At 48.5% G+C, this 26,407-nt stretch overlaps 1 protein-coding gene across 2 annotated transcripts in view; it reads left to right on the forward strand.

Annotated features, from left to right (window-relative positions):
* The window catches only part of POLA2 (DNA polymerase alpha 2, accessory subunit), a 910,834-nt gene that overhangs the window by 406,316 nt on the left and 478,111 nt on the right, over nt 1-26,407 (forward strand). For both annotated transcript variants that reach the window (XM_069644973.1, XM_069644974.1), the window contains one exon: nt 105-260. In XM_069644973.1, the coding sequence (XP_069501074.1) occupies nt 105-260 (156 nt within the window). The remainder of the gene's footprint in view (nt 1-104; nt 261-26,407) is intronic.

Consider the following 26,407-nt stretch of genomic DNA (forward strand, 5'->3'; position numbering starts at 1 on the left):
TATTTTATTAAGGATGTTTAGGGAACCTTAATGTGGTTAACCAAAATTGGTTAATTTGTGTTTCTCCCTAAGGTTTCAGCTAAAACTGCCCCTCTCTCTTGTAGGAGCCTGTCACACTGCTCGGTCAGATTGGCTGTGACAGCAACGGGAAGCTCAATGCCAAGTCTGTGGTCTTGGAGGGTGACCTGGAGCACTCCTCAGGCATGCAAGTGCCTGTAGATCTTTCTGAGCTGAAAGAGTACTCCCTCTTCCCAGGACAGGTAAGCCACTAGCTGGCCTTGAGATCCCCAGAGTAACTTCTAAAGCTCCTATTGTCATTTTGTTGTGTGAAATGTCTTTTCAGGGAGGAGGAGGGGGAGGCGGCAAAAAAGGTTGGGCTGTTGAATAAATGCATGTAAATTATAATGTGGCAGTGGTATGTCATGACAAAAAAGCAGCGCTCGGCTCTGCACTGCGCCGGGCCTGCTGCTTCACGCTCCCCAAGTTCTCGCGCTGCTCCTGTTGGGTAACTGTTGAAGCATGTGGGGGGTTATACTACAGACCACGTTGCCCCCCGAATTGCAGAGTTACGGGCCTCCGACCACAGAGTGCCGACGTGGCAAATCAAATATGGTGCCTGCAATCTATGTCCTGGGCGTGCGGCCGGCCTGGATCAGAACGCAGGCAACTGGGTGAGCTCTGACCCGGGACTTGCATCTGGACCCCCCTCCTTGGGCCTACCTTATTGGACAGCTTATCGTGCGCCCTGGACGACTTTTGCCTGCTGATCCATGGGCTGGCGAGTCCCTGTGCGCTGGAGTGCAGCGTTCCCGCCGTCTGGAGGAGTTTGTGCTTCGCCGGGGTCTGAATTCTCAAGACTGCTGCTTTTAGATCTTCACGTAGGGGTGTACTGTGCACACCCTCTAAGGCCATAGTCTGACCATCTGTGTTGTACCACAGGGTAGTGTGGTCTCTGCAACGGTGGCGCTGACTGCAAGCTCAGGGGGATGTACCTGGTGTCTGCTGACTCCTATGGGGATTGGAGTTCCTGTGGTCCCCTTCCTGGATCTATTTGCTTGGTGCTGGAATGGCAAAGCAAGGGAAGACCCCTAGAAGCGGTGACATTGCATCTCTGCTCCATTCTGAGGGGGAGCCTAAAACCGACACTGCAGTGGCATTGGTGCACTGTCCTCAGGATAGGGAAGAGGATATGGCTCTGCCTGCTACCAAACTAGACTTGGCTAACCTAATGGGGTTGAAGTGAGAATTCCAGAATAGCGTACCTGATCTGATCTCGAAAGTAGTTAGTCTTGATTGAGGGGGTGTTGGAAGCAAAACAGCGTATTGGGGAGATTGAAGACTCCATCCGCAAGCAGACCCTAGAATCGACCGACTCATCCCAGCGCCTTCTGAATCAGGAGAGGTGTGAGGAGGAGGATATTGAGAACCGTTAATGTCAGACTGTGCAGCATTCCCAGCTCTGTTGATGATGCTGATCGTGCTGCTTCTGGTTTCTTCTGAGATTGCCTGACGACGCAGTGGTGTAATTGGATCAAACCCATTGTCTTCATGGGACTCTGGGGGAGGGCTCGAGTCTACTGCCTGGCAATCTCAGCAGAGTTCATTTCTTCTCTTTTTGTAACAAATCCTGGATGCAGCGTGTACTAAATCGGCTGTGACGTTTTGGGGTGCGGATCTTCAGCTATTTCAGGACCTGACAGCCGCCATGATTCAAAAATGTAGGGCACTCTGCCTGCTTACCATGCGGCTCAGGGAGAAGGGCATTTGTTACATATGAGGATTCCCTACTTCCTTATTCCTCACTATTGAGGGGAAGCAGTGGTCAATAGCATCACTTCAGGAGGCCGAGTACTTGCTGTCATCGTGGGTTGCCAACCCTCCTGCTGATGGGATGTCTCGCCTGCCCTACCGAAGCAAAGTGTCCCTGAGCCACAGAGGAGATTGTGGTCGAGGGCTGGTAAAGCGAGTAAGCCTGTTGGACGCTTGGGGCTTAAGTGAAGGAAACCTGCCTGCAGTAGTTGGTGGCTTTTGGTTTCTCTTGTGTTCTGTCGTCGAAAAGCCTGGTCTCCAGTCTATGCGCCTATATTTAAGCAAACGGGTGGACTAAGCAGCCGCATGAATGTGTTTATTTATTTTTTTCCTTTTTTGTTTGTCTGGGATGGGGGAGGGAGTTTGTTATAAGTTGGCTGAAATTGGATGCGGGACAGTACAGTGGGGGCTGTATTATGCCTGGTGTTGGTAGGGTGCTGGCAGCTATTCAGGTTGGGGTTTGTTTTAATGTCCCCCCACCCAAATATCCAGGTTCAAGGTGCTCACTCAAAGTATCAAAGTGCAAGGGCTGAACTCATGTAGCAAGTGTAAGTCGGCCCAGCAGAGGCTCCAGGAGAAGAGCTGTTCCATTGCCATGCTACAGGAGATATGCCTGTGTCCCTCCGATTTGTATATACTGGGCAGCTGACATTTTCCTGGGCATATTTTCGCCTCTTGCGGCACCAAGAAGGGTGGGGGACTGAGCCACCAAGCAGGGTGGGACAGATCTTGTTTGCTCTGGATGTTTCCTTTGTTGAGTTGGAGGCCAAAAGCAACCCAAGGGGCAGATTTGTAGGAGTCAAAGACTTGCTATTTGGTCACCTGTTGACAATTATAGCGCTTTATGCCCTTATTGATAAACGGGATGAGTTTTTGGCTGACTTCTTGGAGGAGATTGTCCCTTTGACTGAAGAACAGCCCATAGTGGGGGGTGAGAGGGGGGGGGGTTTACCTCGTACCTGACCTAAGAGTGGACAAATCGCACCTGCTCTCTTCTACGGATTTCAAATTGGTCCTATTCTTTTTGAAAGTTCTGAGGGCAATAATCTAATCTGGTTGCTTTGTGGAGGCTTTTACACGAGGGGGAACATAACTATACACATTTTTTGCATGTACATGGAACCTTTTTGAGGATTGATTTGTTGCTAATCTCATTTCCCAGTTCCCTATATCCCGGCGGTATGCATCGCCACTCATGTTCTCTTGGACCATGACCCTGTAGAGCTTGAGCTCTTGTTGGATGGGCTGTCACCAGCACATAGGCCTCTGTGGAACCCTCCCCCTCTTCAATGACCTTGATGATCATGGCATAGCGTATACAAATTACGCTGACGATGCACAAATTCTTCTCCCACTCACTGGTTCCTACCATCAAGATGCAGCCACATTCAATCAGACCTATGCCATCATCCAGGCTTGGATGGCGGCGAATGGCTCATGCCTCAATGGAGACAAGACCGAAATACTACTGGTAGGTCCCAAACAAATTCTTCAGAAAATGGATGGTAAATGCACATCCTTCAAAATTGACAACACAACCATTACTACCGCTGTGGCAGCCAAAACATTAGGGGTATACCTAGACTCCACACTCTCTGGTCAAGTGAACGCTATCACCTCTTCTGCTGCTTTAAATACAAAGATAATTAACGCTGTTAAACCCTACCTTTCCCCAAAAAACTGCCCATCTATAGCCTGAGCTACGGTGAGTGCAAAGTTAGACTATTGCAACATCCTATTCCTAGGCACATCAGCTAAAAACATGAAGAAACTATAAACCACACAAAACAACGCACTCCAAGCAGTCCTCAGCATCCCTAAGAAAGAGCAGATCTCCGAAGCTAGACTGGATGCCCACTGGCTCCCTGTAAGAGAACGCATTCTCTTTAAAACGCGCTCTATCACACACTCCTGCCTGTCCCAAACAGCACCTCCCTACCTATCCGAAGTTATTCACTGAGCCACCTCAAATGGACCCAAGCGGACCCAACACTGCAACCAACTTGCAGTCCATACCTTAAAACGACAAAGCGGGAGGCTCCAGCTTTCCTGTCCTAGCTCCCAAAAACTGGAACGTGCTACCACCCGCCATCCCTCACTTCATTCCGCAAGGCCCTCAAAAACAACTTTTCCGCCAAGCCTCCCCACCTAATGCTTACATTATTTTCACTGCTACTACTATATCACACTATTGTACTACTCTCAGTTGCTCGCCATGCACTACTATTTTGTTAATATGTAAACTATTATTCTGTGAGCTGATATACTGCTGTTATGTAAATTGGTAAACTGTTTATTCTGTGAGCTCAATGTTTAATTTTGTTCTTTTAAGCAAGTATTCTGTAACGGCGCCACGATGCCCCAGGGGTCCGTTTGGTGCTTTATAAATTCAAATGAATAAAAATAAATAAATATGTCCCAGCCCTATCAGATATCATCTTAAGAGACACTATTTCCAAGGCCATAATTGCTATCTGGCTCTGTGAAAGCCAGAAGGCCATTGCAGGTGGCGCAAAATAAATTGGAAGTGCCCCTGTCTGGCCTTATGACTCATGTGATTATTCGCCCCAAACAATCGTACTATGCAAAAGCTAACAAAGCAAATGCATTTCTGGTTCACAAATTGAAGGCCATACACACAAGAAATACCATTGCGGCACGGGCGGACGAAGAGGGGACTAGTCATTACACAAAACCGGGGAAGGTGGACATTATTGAAAGATATTTTGCTAAAGAACTGGTAGCAGGCAGTTTTTGCCCAGCTCCTGAATCTCCCCAAGCTCTAACCGCGAGATTCTAGATGCCCCCTGTAACCAATGAAGAGGTTGCGATCAATTAGTCCTGCCAGCTACCATCTTTGCACTTCGAAGACCATTCAAAGCTCCCACGAACTGTCACGCTTCTGAACTCGACTAGGGTTTCATGGTTTTACTGGTGCAAAGCTCTCAGGAAGCAGAGGGTGAGCTCTGGTCTGGGCACGGGCGCTCCAGTTCTTGGTAATCCAGAGTTCCCCCTGGGAAATGCAGGCAGGTAATATTTTCACATTGCTGCAGCAAGGGCCTTCATAGCTTATCCCTGTTGTATCAAGATGTGTCTCCAATCATTTTCTGAGTGCAAGACCCGATTCTCGCTGGGTGAAATTGAGCATTTCAGATATGCCCAGATTAGACAGAGCCGCAACATAGACAACACATCACTAAATACAACTTTTGATTTACATATGCATATTTCACAATATACACAACAGGTTAGGGTGACGCCAGAGGCGTAGTGTCATCGTCCGATAGCATATCACATAGTCGGAATGGAGCCTAAATGTCTTTGGGTCGACAGGATGGTGGTTAGGTTAATACAAATTGTTCCTCACATTCATTCACCATAGAGAGGTCCTTAAGGAAATCTTCCCTGCGAGGTGCACTAACGGATTTCCAGCACTTCAAGATGCAACGTTTTGCGATAACACATGTAATATTAAACCATCTCCTAGTGGTCTCTGCCACCTTACCAATGTCCCCAAACTGGTATTTCAACGGGTTAGGGGGATGCAGGAACTGTTGCGATTTCCTCAGATTTCTGCAACCTCACCCCAAAATCCCGCCACTGAGGGGCATGACCAGTACATGTGGTATGCATCCGCATTTGGTGAAACGCATTTTCCCGTGCAGCCGTCCACAAATTTGTCCAACTTTGCCGGGGTATAGTGCAGTTGGTGGAGTATTTTAAATTGAATTAGTCGCAGTCCAGAATTCATGGAAATAGTTCTAGTGAGTTGACAACATCTATGCCATGGAGCTTCATTTAATTCAATGTCGAAGTCCTGTTCCCAGACCTCCTTAATGGTGTTACATGAGCTAGAATGTGACTGAACCAGGGCATATAACACAGAGACCCCTTTCTTTTGCCCTCCGGCTGTTATGGCCCTTATACATTCGTGGGTAGAGGGTTCCAAAGGGAATTTTAGCCATTTAGAAGCAAATGCGTCCTTCATTCGGTGGAACTGAAATCGTTTGAGTTGCCCATCTCCCACCGTCTCGACAAAGTCCCCCAGTCACAGTATGTACCCCTCAAGGACATATCACACGTTTTTTGTTTATTCGCCCACATCTGCAGGGCTTTGTCAAACGTGGGGGCGATGTTGGGGAAGTTCCATAGAGGGATTTCCGGGTCATATGGGGTCGTCCATCCAATCCTCTTGTATTTCTTGGACCATGCATGTGTGGTGGGGCTTACCGGGTCAAATTCACAAGAGTCTTTGTGCTTAGGGCAAAAGATGACTGATCGTACATCGGCAGGGGAAGCAGCATATTTCTCTAAAGGAAGATGTGTAGTTGTGTCGTTGGGATCAAACCAGTGTTTAGCGAATTGTGCCTGGGACACTAATATAATTCGAAGTCGGGAGCTGAAATGCTGCCCTTCGAGAATGGTTCCACCAGTTTGGCCCATTTCAGTCTGGCTGTCTTTCTGCCCCACACAAGAGGTGGCAAGTGTCTGAAGCTTTGCAAAGGTCTTTCCAGGCCAAATTGGAATGTTGCCAAAACAGTACAGCAGTTTGGGGAGGGCTACCATTTTAAGAAGTGCTACTCAGCCATATAGAGGGATAGGGAGCTTAGACCACAGTTGTAGTTTAGTGGTTCGAGTCTGCAAGAGTTCCCCATGGTTTCCCGTGTATAGCGTGTGTTTGTCTCTGGTTACAACTATTCCCAGGTAGCGGACACATGCAGGGGACCATTTAAACCCGTTTCTATCAAATGGATCTCCGGTACTGGGGGTTAATGGGAAAAGTTCAGATTTTGAGAAATTGATCTTATACCCGGAGTATTGATCAGGGAGAGGGGCCCTATATGAGGCCATATCGTGTGCGGGGTGTCTTGGCTTAAGGAGGACTGTAATAACCTCCTTGCGCATAGATTCTGGAGAGTGTGCCCCGATACACTGCCTCCTCCCAAACCCTCAGCAGTACGGGGGCCAACTTGTCATGGAACTCCTTGTATAGCTCGGCTCCCAGGCCATCCGAGCCAGGGGCTCTGCCAGAGGTTAGTACTTTTATTGCAGTGGTAATTTCTTCAAGCATGATGGGTACATCTAGTGCACTACGTGTGTCGGGGGTTAAGGTCGGGAGGTCAAGCTCATGTAAGTAGGTAGTTGTCTCCTCCTTAGATTTAATATTGTGGTTTGAATATAGGGATTTGTAAAAGTCGGCAAATGTGGCGTTGATATCTTGTTCCCGGTTCACCGTTGTGCCTTCCGAATGCTGGCAATGGGACTATGGTAACCCTCTGCTTTAAGCATCCTGGCTAGGAATTTACCAGCTTTGTTACTTTCCCCATATCTGCAGGCCGGGTTGGGGTGGTCATATGCAGGATTTCTGTCTGCAAGCTTATTAAACTCGTTCAATGCTATATGCATATTGGAAAAGGTTTCCTTACTGTGTGTAGTGCTGTATTCAATTTCAAGCATATCTAATTTCGCTTCTGCTATACTCTGTTCCCTCCTGACAGTTTTCAGCAACCCAGTGGACTTTGCCATAATGACACCCCGCACCCACAACTTGAACGTCTCCCATAGAGTAGCGTGATTATTTACTGATCCCTCATTCAATAATAAAAATTCTATCTCGATGTGGAGTGATTCACATGCATGGGGGTCTCTAAGTATGGTGGGGGGCATCCTCCAGCGTCTGACATGCAGTGTCTCGCAGGGTAAGGGATATTGGAGAGTGGTCCGAAAGGGTGCAGGGATGAATCTGACAGCTAGACGTTGCATCTGAGAGGGACGAGCTAATGAGCCAGTAGGCTATACGTGACTGAGTCATGTACCAATGAGTATTATGTAAACCGTTTTTCTTGCGGGTGTAGTACACGCCATATGTCGACTAGGGATGTTTGTTACATTATTTGACTTAGGGAAAATGCGGCCTTTGTGAGCCCCCGGGGGACGACTGAGGAGCGGTCCAAGGACACCAAGGATTGTGTTAAAATCTCCCCCCTTCCCACCCACAACACCAGCGCATCATCGGATGTGACCGGCATGTCCAATATTGTACTGTAAAAATCTGGATCGTCAATATTGGGTCCATAGGTATTGATTATCACCATCGGACGACCCACCACTTCCCCGCAGACCAGCACATATCTGCCTTCAGCGTCTATCTTACTGTCCAGGTATCGGAAACCCAGTTTTGGATGAATCAACATGAGAACTCCTCCGGACTGGGCACAGTACTCCTTATAGTACCGAAGAAGTCCCCAACGTGAGTGAAAGCTAGTGTTGACATTTCTGAGCGCATGGGTCTTCTGTAGGAGAAGGATCTGAGGGCTATGCCTAGTTACGTAGGCTGCAATTTTCCTAGCTTTGCCTGGGTTGTTGAGCCCCCGGATATTCCATGAGTAACTTAATCACCAACCCCTTATCAACCTGTGTCGTGGTTGTCATTGATCTTGGTTCTGCTCCTTGCGGCTCTTGCAGCAGTGCAACTCTCTGGTTTTAACCCCTTAAGTGCCAAGGGCGAGGTATCTCGTCTTTGGGATTACCTCCCCAGTGCCAAGGATGAGATGGCTCGTCCTTGGCACTTAAGGGGCTAATGAAGGAGAAAATGACGACCTCATCAAACCTTAGAACATCCCCAACATACATCAGCCTAACGCCGTGGGTAAAACTTCCCTCAATTTTCCCCCAACCTGATGATGATGATACCCATTAAACAACTTCTGGAATTCTCCAGAGGTGCGAATGTCACGGCTCACATATGCCACAGTAGGGCATCACTCATCCGGTTAACAAACCAAATATCTGTCGGTGCCACCCAGATACTGACATTATTATGCAATCACAAAAAGGATATTTGGACCAACGTGACTAGTCTGCCGTGCCCCCACTGTGGAGTCCATTTTGGTCCGGTCTCTCTCTGTGGCGGCAATGGGATTGTAGCTTCTGTGTAATCCATGGCTGCTGCAGGGTGTTCAAAAAAGTGTGCTCGACCTCCGTGCTGTATACGCAGCTTCGTTGGAAAAATCAATGCATACGAGACCTGCCGCAGGCAGAGTTGTTTTTTTACCTGGTCATATGATCTTCTCTGGGCCTGTTCTACAGCCGCAAAATCCGGATAGATGTGGATGATGTCTCCTTCATGTCGGAGAGGCCCTATTTCTCTTGCCATGCGAAGAGCAGTGTCTATGTGCCTGTAGTTCAGTAGTCTGGCAAGGATAGTATGGGGTGGGGCTCCGGGTTTGGGCACTGGAGCTAACGTGCGGTGGGCCCTCTCAACCAACAAGTACTCAGAGTAGGCATCACCGAACAGAGACTTCAACAGTGACTCCACAGGTGTCTCCATGGGTGTCACAACCCTTAACCAAAACCCCCACTGGTATGTCCACATGCCAGGTAAGGTCAGGGTTTGGGGTTCCATTAGGGCCTCAGAGGCCTTGCACCCTCTTCCAAGACACTCTTGGAGTCAGTCCTGGCGCCTTTGGCACCAGGCTCGTATTCAGTATGAGGAACATCTTTAAATGGGACTACTTTTCCTTGGGCCTGCAGTCAACATGGAGGCACTCACATAGTCTACTTCCTAAAACTAGACTATGCAGTATAGTGTTTTGGGTGTGGTAGCCTGGGACTACTTTACCTGGACTACTTTGCTGGGAGACTATTTAAACCACACCCAAGCAGCAGAACACGCTTCGTGTTATTCTGCAGCCTGCAGGGAAACGCTCACCGTTTCCAGTTTCCTTGGTACCGGCTTCATTGGAGCAAGGAGCCTGCAAACTCCATCCTGTTATCTGCCCAACGCTTGTCCCTGATTCTGCTTACTTGAAGGTCGACCATCCAGCAAACTGTATCTTCTGGACACTGCCTACTCACAGGAACGAAACAACCTGAAAGGAGAGGGAGAAAGACAACATTAAGAAAAGGTTTACTCACGGCATAAGCCACGAGCATCTCGAGAACCTCACCTGGCTGGTCACCTCTTGGCCGGCATCATTCCGGAATACCATGCCCACCGGAGAAGACCATCGCAACCTGTGAGGAGAGAAGAAATACAGGTTAGCAAATACAAGGCGAGCCTCGCCGCGCATAGAGCGTTACTTAGCAAACTGCAGTGCGCTTCTTGCGCCATCCGTTACCGTCAGGTGCTCGATCCAACCAGGACGACACGCCGAATCTCTGCTCACTTAGGGAGAAAGAAAAGCCATTAACCACGAAAGAAAGTAAGGCAAGAACAGTATAATACAAAGACTGCTGCAGTAAGACCTACCTTAAAGACACTTGAATGGGCTCGCACCAGTGAAGTAACTCAGTCACCCTATCCCACTGGAGACTAGGCACCCCTGAAGGGTGACAGAGAGCATGCCGAATACTACAATAAGGTGAGGAGAGGGACTAAGTCAAACCCAGGGGAGGTGGGAGAGGACCTTACCTGAGCTGATCAGTCTGGAACCCAGTCCTCCTGTGCTTTCAGGCCCGACGTCTATCGAAGTCACCACCGGGAATTGGGAAGAGGGTTCCAGGCGCAAATCAATCAACCAGGGCTGAGTGGCATCCCTGTGGATACCAGGTGAGCGTAACAATGGGGCCCTTGCAGAAAGATTCTGCCACGCCTACAATTCGGATATTGTTCCACCAGGACCTAGACTCTAAATCATTGAATTTTCCAAGTAGTTTGTCCATCTCGCCTTTTAACAGGGCAGTTTCCCGAGTATTCTGGCCGATGGAGTCCTCATTATTGCTGATTCTTGCTTCTGCCTCCGTCACTTGCGCACTTCCCTTCTCCACGCAGGCTTTCAGTGAGCCAATAGTGGCTACAGTGTTGTCTAATTTCACGTTGACCGACATAATCCCACTCTGTACCGTGGTGAGGAGCTGTTCATATCTGGCATTTTCAGATGACGCTGTAAGTGGTCAGCTGGTGGTGGAGGCATGGCGGATGGGAACCGGCGGCTTGTAAAGGAGTCCATAGGTCCTGTCTTGTTTTTCTTGGAGCTGGCTCCTTTCGTTATCTCCGAGGGGTGTTTTAATCGTGAGTGTCTATCTGCCTCCTCATGGCTGGCACACAGGTCACTCAGCAATCTGGGCAGATCAGTGCAGGCCCCAGTAACGGCTATTTAGCAAACCATGATGCGTCTAGCCTCTGTACTACAACCAAGTCTTAAGATGATATTGTAATAATGTATTCCCATCGAACTTTGGTCCCGCGGCAGCCCTGTTTCGGGGCGAGGCAGGACTTCAGGAGGAGTTCACGATATGGGTCGAGTCCAGGTATGACCTCAGCTGGCCCCCGACCGGGCATATGCTGACACCAGGCGACTGAGGATATATTGCGTGAAGGACTGTAGTCTTTCGGGATTGTTTAGCAGGCCCTTATGTATGTCTCTGCAGTATCCCTGGACGCCCTGCTCCTGTGGTGGCGTATTGCTTGAATGGGCTGTGTTCTCCCACGTAACCACAACCATACGCTTGTCTTAAGTTGGTTTATCTACTCAGCCTCCAAAGGTTTCGTTTCACGTATTGCCCCAGCAGTGATCTGTGGTGTGGTTTGTCTAATCTATTATTGTCTTTGATCAGACTCGGCCCAATCTGTGTGCATCTCCAAGTGGCTACTCTCTGATCTCAAGCTCCATAGGCATACATCGGATCATTAATGTTCTTCTCTTGTGAGGCCCCAGCTCTTAGCCAGATTCCATCTTGTACTGGGGTATTCGATCACAAGGCTATTGTCTCCGTATTGCCAGGTTCACATTGCGCACTGTAGAGGTTCTCCACTCGGCTTGCCTGCATTGTTTCAGGGTCATTCACAGGGTGTCAACGTACACCGACAGCTGAGTTCGCAGATGGGAATGGGGTCATTGAGGAATGCCCTGCTTTATGACAATAGTTGCCAGCGAGGCTCGCGCTATTCCCCTTGTTTGCCATCTCTGCCGCCTTGCACCAGGCAGTATCAGGGTCATGATAGTGAAAGCCCCTCAGCTGTATACTTGGTGTATATTCTCTCCTCCTCTGCTGTTTCTCCATGAGTGGGCGTCCCGGGGCACTGCTGGTAGTTGGGTCCCAATACCCCTATTCCCCTTCAGCACGGATGGCGGGACGGTTCACTCATCTTATGTCCGTGCGGGGTCTCTCGCGCACTCGGGGGTAGGTGGCAGACTGCCCACACTACACAGGCTGCACTGGGTCGAATGTTCGGGTACTGTCGCAGGGCCAGTTCGCCGTTGTCACCAGCCGTCTCCTGTGATGTGCAACGGCTGTTTGTCGTCTGATCCCGGTTGCATGCTTAATTCCCCATGGATTTCGGCTTCGTCCGGGGTCTGAGCCTGGGGCGGGTTGATCAGATTCTCCTTTATGTCCTCTAGGCATGTGGGATGCCTGCAGGGGGCTGTAGGGCATCCATCAGTCCCAGCTTTCGCTGAATATGTACGCCGGGTTGCCCACGTTTCAGCCAGTGGATTAGCCGAGTGGACAGGGCTAGGGTCGCCGCCTGGGGGGTGTAGGTTAGTGGTCCCGTTATCGGACTGCCTTCCTGGGTACTGTTCGTAGTGTATACAGTGTGCCGCTGCTCATGGCGCAGGAGAGCCCATACTATGTCTGTGAGGGACCCCGCCCTCAGCGTGGCCTGGGGGCGTTTCCCAGCTGGCGGGCTAAGGTAGTCTCACTGCAAAGCCCCTCCATGGCCTCCACTTCCCGCCTCACACGCCAGAGTCTGCAATATCGATTTCCAGGGCAAATCTCGTCGGATTCAGTCTGGATTTTTACCAGTAGGGACACAGACCTCGGACACAGCCTCACGTCTGTTGGGTCGCTCAGATGGCACCGAAAAGGATGTGAAAAAGGCTCAGGATTTCTGCAGGAGAGGAGCCTAACGCTCAGGCAGCCATCTCGTATGCGCGCAACAGCGCCCCCGAAGTGGTTGCATTTTGTAGGAAGGAGATGCAGAAAGCCATAGAGAATGCAAAGTGGGAGATGGGCTCTGCAGCAGAGTCCCAGTAGCAAGCTGGGCTGGAGAAGGAGGCTCACAAACATCTGCCTGGAGGCATCACGTACCAAAGGAAGTATTCACTGGGGAAAGTCAGAGGCTGCCGGACCAGGTGACATGGTTGCGCAGAACAATAAAGTTCATTACTCAAGCGGCAGAGACCGCTGCTGAATTAGGAGACACTGTGGGTGAGCTGGGAAACCGATCGACGGTTCTTTAACACGCACGTTAAGCCGGTGAGTCAGCCAAAAGAATTCGGCGGGGTGGGGGGGGGGGCTGGGGCTGGGGCAGGACGTGGTATAAAGTTAAAGGGCACTTGAGCATGCAATTTGAATACCGACCCAGCATAATGGAAGGGCAACAAGGGTACAATTTCCCCTCACATGGGACGTCAGTTTTGGGAAACATGGAACCTACATTGCCATCAGCCAAGAGTCTTTAAAGAAGAGAAAGGGAAAGAAGGGCACAATCTCCTCGCATGGATGTCAATTTTGGGGAAACCTGTAATCTGCATTGCCACCAGCCAAAAGACTTTAAAGAAGAGAAAGAAGGGCAAACATTGTGCAAATCTCCAGATCTGGAATGTCAATGTAGAGAAACCTGCAACAAAGATTGCCACAAGCATAGCGAGAGTAGAAACCTGACAGGCGAGTAAACCAGGAGAGAAGTAGTTGTGTAGAGTGGGAACCATTCCTGGCACGAGAATAAACCAGGAATTAAAGTGTTGGAAATTGAACATTTGCTTTATTAAAAGGAAAAACTATTGTACAGTAAGACATGTGTTATGCCATTCTGAAAAATGTATTCTATGAGAAAAATACATTTTGACCACCAAAGGAAAACCTATGAAAAATACTTGTGTTAAGTAATCATCCTTGACATCTGGAGAAGAATAGTTTATAAGTGAGTTTTTGTATTCTGTGGAAGAGACCTTTTCTTTGGCCATTTGAGGGAAGTGTTTGATGGAAGAAATTTTTCATTGAGCTGAATAGAATATTGTTGGAACAGGACTTGTCCAAATGTCTTTGATCCAGGGGAAGGGAGACAAACTCTGGACGCAAGGATTGCTTTGTTGGATTCATACTTGTGAACATTTGTACATTGTTGTTGAACTGAAAACGGACACATTTACCATACACATTTTGATTGTATATGTTAGTGTGAGAGTCGGATATGTTTGGACACAAGGTCAATTTTCTTTAGCTTTAGTTTGACAGGCAGGGACATTTTTGTTAGAAGAGGGATAGATAGGCCTTTATCGCATTCCCCCTTAAACATGACTAAAATGAGAGCTTTGTGTCCCCCTCGTTTCTGACCCCTCATATGTCACCAATTGGGAAACCGACGTGGGGCATCCCGTAGAGGATGACACTTAGCAGGAAATCTGGCCCACACATCTTGCATCTTCTAAATGTGAAACTAACAGAGAATGCATGTATAAATTGTTATAGATGGCATCTTTCACCACTAACTCTACATAAGATGGATCTGAACCTAGATTCGGTGTGTTTGAGGCAGTGTGGTCTCCAGGGGAGCTACTTTCATGTTTGTTGGTCCTGCCCTGTGATTCATACTTTCTGGGTAGCCATACTGGCTCTTGTCAGGGAGATTTCTATAGTGGAATTGCCAATGGATAGTCTAGTTGTTTTGTTGGGATGTTCAGTAGAAGATGTATATCCCAAATCTGGTTGCCGGGCCCAACTGTTGGCACAACTATTAGCTGTTCGAATTACTATTGCACAATTTTGGAAATGCTGCTATGGGTCTCTGCTGGTGCAATGGTGGATCAAAGTGTGGGTTATCCTGGTTGCCCTGAAGTTACAGCTTGTATAAAAAATAGTTTGACAAAATATCTCAGTATGACTCCCATTTGTAGGTTATTGCCAGAGTTTTCCATCCCCAACCTTTAAACCGTCCCTATTGTCAAATGGAGGGAATGTTATTATTGCAGTTTTCATGGTTTGGGTGAGTAATACCAGTATTTGCTCAACCCCCGGTTTAGTTAGTTTGGTACTCTTTATAACTGACCTGTCCCCATTAATTAGGGGTCAGTGGCTGCATGGCTCAATAGGGACCGATATTCACCATTCAGTCTGATTGTTACAAAGGATGAAGTTTGTCTATTGAGCCTTTGCTTATCTGTTCTGATAAGCAATGAGTCTGCACATCAGAAGTTCCCCCTCACCTAGAACGGGTTCAACATATTCTTCAGGACCGCATGCTCTCCTCACATACAACTGGAACATTGTGCATCTGAATAGTGCCAGACTGCCACACATCCACACATCCACTGGCAGAGAGCAGGAACTGCATGGGATGAAGCAGTGGAAGCTCCCCCACATTAAACAGGTAAATGAAGGGCCTCAGCAATGCAATCTAGACTTGCATAGAACGTGAACAGTATATGACTCAGCAGTCGAAATCCCCCCCCCCCCCCACAAAGAACATGCCCAGAATGGATCTCGATCCAATCTCCCCTCACATAGAAACAGTACAGCATAACCACAGTAGTTGGAGCACCACCCACATCAGGAACAATTAATTGCATCTTAAGTGCAAGTACCTCACAGATGGAACTAATAAAGCATTAATATTGAAAAGTCTAATACGTAGCCGAACTCTGCTTCGGTAGTCTGAAAAGCTACACGTAGTAGGAATTTAGTAAACCATACTTGATAGGCATTCAACCTTACAAGACCTTACATTTTCTTTTAACCAATTCCCAGCCACGTTGTAGCTTCACTTTCCAAGAAAGATCCAGAAGAAGGATGTTAATATTACAGGAGGATAAGTCGCTCAATTTGCATTTCGTTATTCCTTTACAGCCTTCTGCACATTTGATATCTTATGTAAATATTTAAATTTTTAAAACAAAATCAAGCCTGACCAATTACACAGTAAAAGAAACATGACTTGTTATGGTTTCATGGCAGAATTGCCTTTTGATGATTCAAGTCCTCATTGCTTGAAACTAGTACAATTTAATGATATGCCAGTGTTGTGATACAATAGTGCAGAGGTGCAAGTGCTCAATGCTAAAATCTGTATCTAATTTGAACATCTAGATGCAAAACTAGCAGAAGGTAAACCGAAAGGAACCCTTACCTAGCTCTGTGCCATTTCTTTATGACCCGCTCAGCGTACAATGCACAGAGAGCAAATGGTTCCTCTGTGGCCTGAAATTTCATCCAAGCAGATTATTAAAATCAAAAGATGTTTTCTGGTTTCTAAGTCACCTGTCCTTTGCGCTGTCCTCTGCTCTGAACTTGTGCTTACATAATATGCATGGAAAGTTACAAGTTATCATATTTATAATATTGAAATGCGTAAAAAGGCCTGGTACGGCACTTATCTGGAGGCCTGACTCCGTTGATCTCTCACCATTGGCCTTCATGTCTAGGGCTGATGGGGAATTGTACTCCAAAACATCTGGAGAGGCAAAGGTTGCAGACTAGGCGGTGTGTGGGAGAGCGAGGGGGGTCACCAGTTATTCACTTTGAAGTGCCTGTTGACCATTGGGATGGGTTGGGGTAGGGTGGTGGTGTGAGGGAACCAGATGTAGTACTTTGTGTGTGTGTGTGTGTGTTAGTTACATAAAGAAACAAACTTTGCATGGAAGAGCAAATGGAGCCAAAAGGAACACCGGAGGAGGTCTGACAGCCGACAGTATGAACCGAGATTGCTGCAGTAAATGGGTAAATATTGATGTTAGTAGGAGGAACTGTGGGAACCGAACGTGGTGAGTGATAGAGGTTTACTCAGTGGTGGCTGATGAATTTTCTTTAATTGGAGCAGTGTAAATATTTCCCCAAAATATGGCAGCGTGACCAAGCATAGAGGGAAGCCCGAATCAATGAAGGGTTTGGGGGGGGGGGGGCACCTGTCCCAAGAAAGGTTTTTGATTGATGTGTTAAAATGGTACGTTTAACAGCACACTTTAAGTAAAAATTAGGTATAGTTGGACAGTTTTCAATTTAGTTTTGTAGGGTAACTCCTGAACATATTCAATAGATGCAAGTCACCAATAGTGTACAGGAGCATTCTCCAACACATTTTCAGGCTGCTTTTGCCCACAATATCTATCGGTATATAAAAAAGTTCACGCTGGCTGTTCTCGTACATTTCTATGCTGTTTGCTTTGCGCAGAATGCCAGTCCTGATACTGCAAGAAGACTTGCCCATACTGGTCCTGCCAATATATGGCTGTATCCCCACATAAGAATATACTGCAATTGGCTTTGCCATTACAAATGACAAGCCACAGTATGAACACTTATAAACTTGCTGCACTAAAATGCCAGTCTAGCAATGTAAAAACACACCATGCTTGCTTTATCAAAGATGCTCAGTCAAAAATGTCATGCCGAGGAGAAATGGCTAGCCTCACTGCACCGAAATGTCAGACTAGCCAGGTGATAACACTTCTGCTTGCTTTATTAAAGATGGTCATTAGCCAATTATGCTGTCATGGCTTCTTTCTTAACTGGGCATCTTTGATTTTGCTGTTGCGTTGTCCCCTCTGCCCCAAAATGGCATCACGGCCCAAAAAACACAAGCACACTCATCCACGCAACATTCACTTGCTCATTCAAATATCCCATCGCCCCCAGAGAAACGTTTTCTATAACAGGCCAATAAAATCATCCACAACCATAAACCAGCCCTCCCTGCTACATCCCCCAGAGCCCTACCTACTATTCCTCCCCCGGGGAAAGTTTGCCGCTCTGCATCCTCCCTGTCCTGAATTCTTGTTCCAGTTGAGTGGAGCCAAGACAACGAACAGTTAGTGTAGGAGTGAGCAAGCCAGAAAACTAAATCTGAGCACTTCATGTTTTCAAAAATAAGTATGTTCATTTACAGACTGGGTCAAATAGTAAGCGATTATGATGGTCCAAATTAAGTCAGGCTTATATCTCTGTAGTGTAGAATAAATTACTAGCAATACCTCTTGAATATTGTGTACTCTGCCCAGCCCCAAAGCCTTTAGATTTCCATATGAAACGTTCTTGTGTTTGAAATGTGTCACCCAATCTGTGGGGGTGTGTGCTGCCAACAGTGCGACATAAAATAAAATTATGGTTTGATTTGGAATGCAGGCTGGTCAAAAATGAAACTGCAAGCTGAATTGAAGCTGATCGGGGTAAGGGGAAAAGATGGACCGGCGTTGTTATAAAAAAGAAAATATAGATGGGCCACCAGGGGGCGCACGGGTGATGTTGTGCTCCGTCTGAGCTCACTCCTCAATGGTCCCATAAGAGATCTGAGCCCCCACTTTTAGGACCCCCATCCTCCCCCACGGCTGAGACTTGATACAGAGCTTTGTGAAGGTGCCCCCCGCCAGTGGCAGAAAATCCGGAGCAAAACAGTGGAGTTTTCACCCCGAACGAACCAACTGAAGTGGTCCCCTGTCTCCGCGCCTAAAACGAAAGCATCGAGCTCGGCTCAGGCCCCGCCTAGCCGGAGCACCACGGAGGCCCTGCATCGGGACGCAGGCGGCCTCGCGCGGCTGCGAGGTGCTGCGGAGCGGCGCACATCTCGTGCCCCCCCCCTCCTGCATAACCCTGGACATCGGATCAGCAGGGGAGGCCTCAAGGCATCGGAGCATTGACAGTGTGCAGAGGCGCACTCGTGGCCTGCGGAGAGGCCCTGTGTGCACACGGCCTGTGAGGGCAGCGTCAGGAGAAGGACATCCGAACATGCGACGGGACATCTCTCGTCCCCGGCGGCCGATCCTCGTGCAGTCTCGTGGGCTGGGACCCTGGAGGGACCGCCGGAGCGGGGCCGCCCTGCGCACATCTGATGCACTGGTGCAGACGGCCGCCTCCACACAGTAGAACACATTAGCACCGCAGAGCCTCATAACCCCCCCCACCCCCCCCCACCCAGGTCACGACATAAAGCAAGGCACCCACATCTTTCTGGGACCACAGGTTATATCGGTGAGTACACTGCACCACATCCCCACCAGAGGGCTGTGGGCCCAGCGGACAGCTGATCCCTCTAGAACTGCGCCACAAGTCGCAAGGCCCGGGATAAGGCCTTTGGCAGACATTTCTGGAACATCTGAGGCGCCCTGATCCATCGCTCCCTGGGCCTGATCACGGAATAGAAACCCAGACCTTTGGGATCGACCCCCTTCACTTGGCCGCATAGTACAGTGGTTTTTGCCCAATCAACGTGCCGGACATTTGGCAGCCGGAGGGTTGGGCCCCCAAACCTTGGTGCGGGTGCCCTCAGTCGCGCCAGGCATCCTGCTTCACCCACTACCTACAAGCGAAATCCTCCTCGCAACGGTGAGTGGACCCCCTACATACTCCTCATGGTCATTCCTACCCTTGCTGAATGGGCTAGCCACTCTTTGTGCATGCAGTGAACAAGACTAGGATTCGTAAGCCTAGTGCCCAAAAGGTCCCCACTGCGACCTAGATTTTCTTCCGGCTTACCACAGACCTGTCTGGGAGCTACTGGGGTCCCGCCTACCAGATCACTGGTCCACCTCGGATCTATGGACATTAAACAGAAATTGGCCAAGTTTAAGTTTAATCTGGTCCTGGAAGCGCCGCCCCTGCTCGAACCCTCGACCACGGCTTCCAAGAATGCTGAGGCGGCACTGACCAGGGGTGATATTGCCGACCTTTCTGATGATGAAAGGGATGATAGCGGACATGGGGAACAAGATTGACAAGGTCACGAACAGAATTGATGAAATGGAGGAAAGGCTTGAGGAGGTTGAGCACAATCACACCTCAAGTACACTTGAAATGCAGATTGACCACCGCCTTGTGGAAATTGAGAACAAAGAAGAGGAACTCTGACTAAAAGTCGATGATTTGGAAAATAGAGAGCGTCGAAACAATATACGTGTCTTTGGTGTTCCTGAGAGGGATGGAGAATTGGAAACGCACCTCAAAAAAATCTGACATGATATCCTGAGACTATTGTTCGAAGATGATGGAATAGATGAGCCAAAAATCAACAGGATCCACAGAGCCGGGGGCAAACCAGGTGGCCCGAGATTTATCCTGGCCCGGTTTCACAATTACGCAGATAGGGCCCGGATTATAGAAAAGGCCAGACTTACACCGCAGATCTCCCTGGTAGGGTCGCCCATTACCATCTTCCAGGACCTATCCTCTCTTACATTGGCGTTGCGAAGGAAGTGCCTACCGATCACTAAATGTCTCGAGGATAAAGGCACCAGATACCGATGGGGCTACCCATTCTCACTGACATTCGAATGGGAGGGCACAATGATGAAACTAACTTCTGAAAGAGACCTCCAACGCCATTGCAGAACTACTGGGCCCCCAAGCAGGCGGAGCTCTCGTTCCGACACAAAGACGCCGAAGGCCCTTGGCAAACTAAAGGCCCTCGAAGACGGAGAATGCAAGGTTCCAGGAAATTCAGGAGGATGAATGCCTCCTCGGACATGGAACACTGACTCTTCCACTCTCTGGATCACCCACCATGAGGTGGCATTTCAAATGACGGAACCATAGTGGGTGGCACTTCTGCTGTGGTGACTTCTAGACTGGACTTACGAACGAGGTTCAATGGCTGATTCATGAGAACTGAGGTACAGGTTAAGGTCAAGGGGGGGGGGGGGGGAATGTTTATGAACTCGATTACACCTGGACAGGAGGCCACTTCCGAGATTACGTTGGCCGGTGACGAGGAAGGCCTTTTTGCTCCCAGTTTTCGAGTGACATGATTGGGGGGCTCAAAAGTTAGTTATGTTTTTTTACGAAGACGGGACCGATTATTGTGCAGTTCATACTGGTGGTTCGATAGCGGTTGGGTGATGTTAACCCAGCTGAATCGGACGCCGCAGAAGGGGAAGGCTGTGGGTGACCCTACATTGGGCCACTCTGTTCTTGGAGGGTGGGGAGGGGGGTATTTGGGGCGAAAAAAGTTGGACTTTTACAGGTTCCTTTTGCGGAACGCAGGACACACTTGCAAATAGGTGTTGAACTGATCTCGCTTTCTCCCAATGGCAAGAGATGCACCTTGATCATATGGCTACGAGAGTTCGCAGAGACATCACGACAGGCACAGAGAATAGTGAAATCTTCGTGAGAAATCTCCGATGGCAATCATACATAACAATGATCATCTACGCATATGCACACTCAACGTTAAGGGCTTAAACTCCCCCATGAAGCGTTCCTTGGTGGCCAGAGAATGTAAGCGCTCCAAGATTGACATTTTATTCATTCAAGAGATGCACTACCTCAGGGGAAAAGAAAGATCAATCCCGGGCGGAGCTATTGGCTATTCCCTATGGAGCTCCGGAATAGCAAAAAAGGCAGGAGTGGGGATACTAATATGAAAGAGCCTCCGTATGTTGGTCCAAAGCACCTGGGTCGACACAGAGGGAAGAACTGCGGTTATAACGGGGCACATACAGGATACGCCTGTCACTCTAGCCACGGTCTATCCTCCCAACCAAGGCAAAAAAAGGTTCCTTCACAAAGCAATTGAAAGCACAAGGACATACAGTCCTTGGAGGAGACTTCAACATGTGGATGGACAGTTCCCTAGACAGACAAAGTAAAACGGCCGCACTCAAACCGCCACAGCCAGGCGAGGTAACCAACATGAAAGTAGCCCTCAACATTCGGCTTAACTGACAGCTGGCGTCATCTCCACCCCGCAGACAGCGGTTTCACCTTCCGCTCCATCCCACATGAAACCCTCACATGAATTGACTATTTTTATCCGAGGGCCTCCTGCGAGAAACCCTGGCTGCAGGCATATACCCGATTTCTTGGTCGGACCACGATATGGTCATGGCAGAGATACGGTGGGTGAGGCAAATTCCCCAAAATACAAAGTGGAGGTGCAATGATTCTTTATGGAAAGACACGGCGTTCAGAGACGACTTCGAGAACGAAATCAAACAATTCTTCATCTCAAACGATACTGGGGAGGTTGCAAGGACTTCAGTGTGGGAGGCAGCCAAAGCAACATGGAGGGGCGTACTTATCAGAGAGGGAGCCTGCAAAAAGAGAGCGAACCCTGATCGAAAACAAACACCAGAGAAACTGAGCACGGTAGCGAAGCAAGCCCAATACTGGAAGTTGGTAAAATAACCCAAACCCTACAGTATTTAAAGCAAAAATTCAACGAAAAAGGTGATAAGGCGGACGCCCTTCTAGCGGCAAGATTACGTGCACAGAGAGCCGAAAGATGGGTGGATGTCATAGAGAGGACAGACTGCACTCTCTTGGATGCCACAGAAACCTCTCCCAAGGTATTCAGGAGGAGTTTGCTTTCTTCTACGAAGATTTGTACACCTTTCTTCTACGAGGATTTGTACACCTGTGACCCGCCTTCCCCGCCAAGTGCCATAGAAGAATACCTCAAAGACATCAAACTACCATCGTTGACACGCGCAGAATCTGAAGCTCTCGACGTCCCTGTGAGGAGGAAGTCGCCGACGCTATCAAGCGGCTCAAAGCGGGGAAGTCTCCCGGAGACGACGGATTCACTCCTGGCTTCTATAAATCATTTGCTGCGTACGTTGTTCCCTTCCTAACAACGCTCTTTAATGAAATCTTTGAAACAGGCAAAGCGCCGCCTTCCTTCCCACAGGCCCTGCTCACGGTCATTCCAAAGGAAGGCAGAGACCCGAAACTATGCGGATCATATCGCTTCTCAATATAGACGCCAATATATACGCAAGGGTTGTAGCAGCTTGTATGGAGGCCCACTTAACACGACTGGTGAATCCGGACCAAGTTGGCTTTGTGATCGGAAGACAAGGGGCGGACACCATGAGGAAAACACTCCACCTGATACACGAAGCACAGGGCATGCCGGAGGACCCTGCCCTCCTGTCGTTGGACGCGGAGAAGGCCTTCGACGGGGTGGACTGGGACTTCCTGGAAAAGGTTCTTGTCGAGGTGGGCCTTGGCCCAAAGCTTTGCCTTGCCATAAAGGCACTATACACATCTCTGCGAACATCAGTCTCTGTCAATGGTGGTACTCTAGCTGGTTCCCCCTGGAAAGAGGAACAAGACCGGGATGCCCGCTGTCTGCCATCTTGTTTGTTCTGTCTCTCGAGCCTCTGGTACAGTGGCTGAGATTGGACGCCAGGGTCTGGGGGGGTGATCAGAGTCGGAGACAAGGAATGCAAATTGGGCCTCTATGCTGACGATATATTGCTTCATCCTACTGATCCACTCGAGTCCATCCCGGCAGCTCTGAAAATTATTGAATAATACAGACAGATGGCAGGCCTGAAAATCAACACTGGGAAATCAATCCTGCTCCCGCTTGACATGAGCAGAGACAAAGTGGAGAGATTCGCCCCACTAGGGATGAAAGCGAGTCTGACCACCCTGCGATATTTGGGCATCAACGTCGCCCGGGATCTCGACACTTTGTATCAAGCTAACTTCCCTCCCATGTCACTAACACTGCGAAACGATATGAAGAACTGGGCTAAACTCACAATCTCATGGATGGGGCACCTAAACGCCATTAAAATGGTGATTCTCCCTAAGATCCTGTACTTGTTTCAGATGCTCCCCATAAGGATGCCTAAAGAATTCTTTGCCGAAATAACAAAGTCCCTGTTGGCTTTCCTGTGGCAAGGCAAAAAACCTAGAGTCCCCAAATCCCTTCTGTATCAAGAAAGACGATGCGGGAGTGGGCCTCCCGAATCTGGAATCATATTACAAAGCGGCTCAGCTGTGAATAATAATCCCACACCTGAGACAGCAAACGTACTTACAATGGATAGCCTTAGACAATTTGCATCTTTGTCCGTACACTGTTGGTGAAGGGCTATGGGTCCCTGGATCCCAACTGCAGACCAGCATCAAGAATCACGCTATACTCAGGACCATATGGGCAATCTGAAAAGCGAATAAGGATATGAAAGGGATCACTACCTGGCCTTCTCCCCTAGGGCATCTTTGGGTCCCGGGAATACGTGATGACATACCCGAACCATTAAGCTACCAGTCTTGGTATGAGGCCGGTCTGGAACGAGCTGGACAATTATGGAGAAATAAGGCCTTTATAACTATACAAGAACTCGAGGACACACTCAATATAGGTCCACTATCTGTCTTCCAATATTTTAAAACTAAAGGGGGTAATGTCTCGGGAGAAATGGAAGGACCAAAGGACCAGCTACAGAGGGACCTCACCCCCTTTGAAAACATTTTGGACACCTGTGCGGGTTCCAGCAGTCTGATAAGCGCCATGTATAATGCCTTGATGACTACCAATATAGCCCCCTCAACCAAACTGAGGAACAAATGGGAAGCTGATTTGTGTAGACCCCTACATGACGAGTGTTAGGCAGAAACCTGTGCAGTTCCCTCTGGGACCACTGCAAAAGATTTAAGTCTACAGGTGTTTGGCAGTAAACCCACTTGGTAGCAGTCTGTACCACACAGATTCACTTGGTAGCTGTGGCTGAGCAGTCAGACTTCCCTCAAGAAGAGTTAGGCAGTATACAGAGTATTCACAATAGGTCAAAAGAACACAGTAGAAAAAGTAAACACTGACCAGAGCTTGGTGTAAAAGAGAGAATTATTTATTTAAAACCACATCTAGAAAAACACACAGGCACTAATGTTAAGCAGTTAAAAACACGGTCACTAAAAGATATACACTCCCTTAGAAGAATATAAGTCAAGTCGTAAGTAAAGCCCCACTTATTTTCAGACAGCGGTAAGCGCTTAACGCAGATGGCACTCTAATAATTTGTTTTAAAAGGGAGAGAAAAGCAGAGTATAATTTGAAACAGATACCAACACTTTCATAAGAACACAACAAGAGAGGAAGGCAAGTAAAACCGTGAAGTTAGAGTTCAGAAGGCCGGATCCACTTTAAGAGGATCAGAACGAAATGTGTCCAAGGTCACACGGTTGAAGTGCACAAAAGTCTTGCAAAGGTTCAGAAAGAGTTGGACCAAAAGAAAGGGACCAGTTAGAGGGTCAAGGCGGCCAGCCCAGTCCAGAAGGCTAAGGGATTATTATTACCTTGTAGCAATCTTTAGAAAGGGAGGCCTGGCAGACACAGTACCTAAAAGTGGTGAGAATACTCCAGCGGGGGCAGTTGTTCCTGGCAGCGGATGCAAGTCGGTGCTTCGTCCGGGGGAAGAGAGGATCTCGTCGGGGAGGAAGGTAGGAGTCCGTTTCACTGCGGAGTTCTCGGGTAAAAGGAGCGGTCCTTTCATTCGCGGTCCAGTGGTAAGTGGCTATCCGGTTGCCGGGGTGCTTGGCAGGGGCAATTCGACCACAAGACGTCCTGGGATGCGAGGAAAAGAAGGTAAACTGGTTGTGCCCACCAGTTAGGGGAAGAAGCCTCTCCAGCCGGGAGATCTTCTCTGTCGTCGGCAAGTGGTGAGTCGGTTCCGCAGGGCTCCACCGGTGGTGTCGTGGTAGGTTGGCTCAGCTTCTCCCTCGTCGGATACTCCGGTCCTGTGGCGACTTCTGAAGTTCCAGTCCCCAAAGCCCTGCTTTTATGCAGCACACCCCCATTCACTCAGCCTAGCTGTCAATCAAACATGGTAAGTGGTGAGCCGGCCGGTTCACCACTTGGGCCAATCACACAAGAGTGTGACTTTAGTTACCAAGGTAACTCAGTCCAGGGTGCCTAAACCCCCTCCCACACCCCCTGTGGTACCCAGACAGAGTGGCACCACTTTTGGAGGCTTCTGTGGAGAAGCCCGCCAAAAGTGGAACAAAGGGCTCGACTTGGGTTGGAGTCACAGAAGAGAACACAAACGCCATTTTAGAATAGAGTCCTGGCAAAAAATACCAACCGGCGAATTAATATTAAATAAATAAACCAGCGGTATGTTCGAGGCTATGACAATTAAATAATTAAAGTTGGTAGCCTCGAACAATGGGAAAACCCATAGGGATATATTCGCGGTCGAATATAAAAGGTAGAATCCACTGCCACCAGTCAAAACTCGATCAGGGGAGACGGAGATGTGCACAGACCCCAGGGCAATCAAATTGCCCCGACCAGTATGTCCACAATATGATGGTTTGTACCGGTTTCTGTTAATAATTTGGGACTAGTAAAGCCAATGGTGACTTTACATGTCCTGGGAGACAGTAGTCAGTCCCAGGGTATGGAGTCTATGGTGGGGTGTCACTATGACGCCCCTGTGTCACTGCACGGAGGGTGCTGTGTAACACACATAGTAAAAACACAAGAACCCCTGTTGGGCAGAAACCTGTGCAGTTCCCTCTGGGACCACTGCAAAAGATTTAAGACTACAGGTGTTGGCAGTAAACCCACTTGGTAGCAGTCTGCACCACACAGATTCACTGTGGTAGCTGTGGCTGAGCAGTCAGACTTCTCTCAAGAAGAGTTAGACAGTATACAGAGGATACACAATAGGTACAGAGGCACAGTAGTACAAGCAAACACTGACCAGAGCTAGGTGTAAAAGTATATAAACTTATTTATTAAAGGCACACTCATAAATTACACTAGCCCAGAAAAAGGTAAGAAAGTCAAAACACAGTTACTATTACTCATATGTACATCCCTAATCATTTGTTGGACAATTCTAAGTTAACACCACTTATTTCCAACCAGAGGTGAGCGCTTAACGTTAGATGATACTCCAACTTGTTAAAAAGGGGGGGGAAAGGCAGG

The sequence above is a fragment of the Ambystoma mexicanum genome, chromosome 2p (genome assembly GCF_040938575.1).
Source record: "Ambystoma mexicanum isolate Mex_15411 chromosome 2p, UKY_AmexF1_1, whole genome shotgun sequence".
NCBI lineage: Eukaryota > Metazoa > Chordata > Amphibia > Caudata > Ambystomatidae > Ambystoma > Ambystoma mexicanum.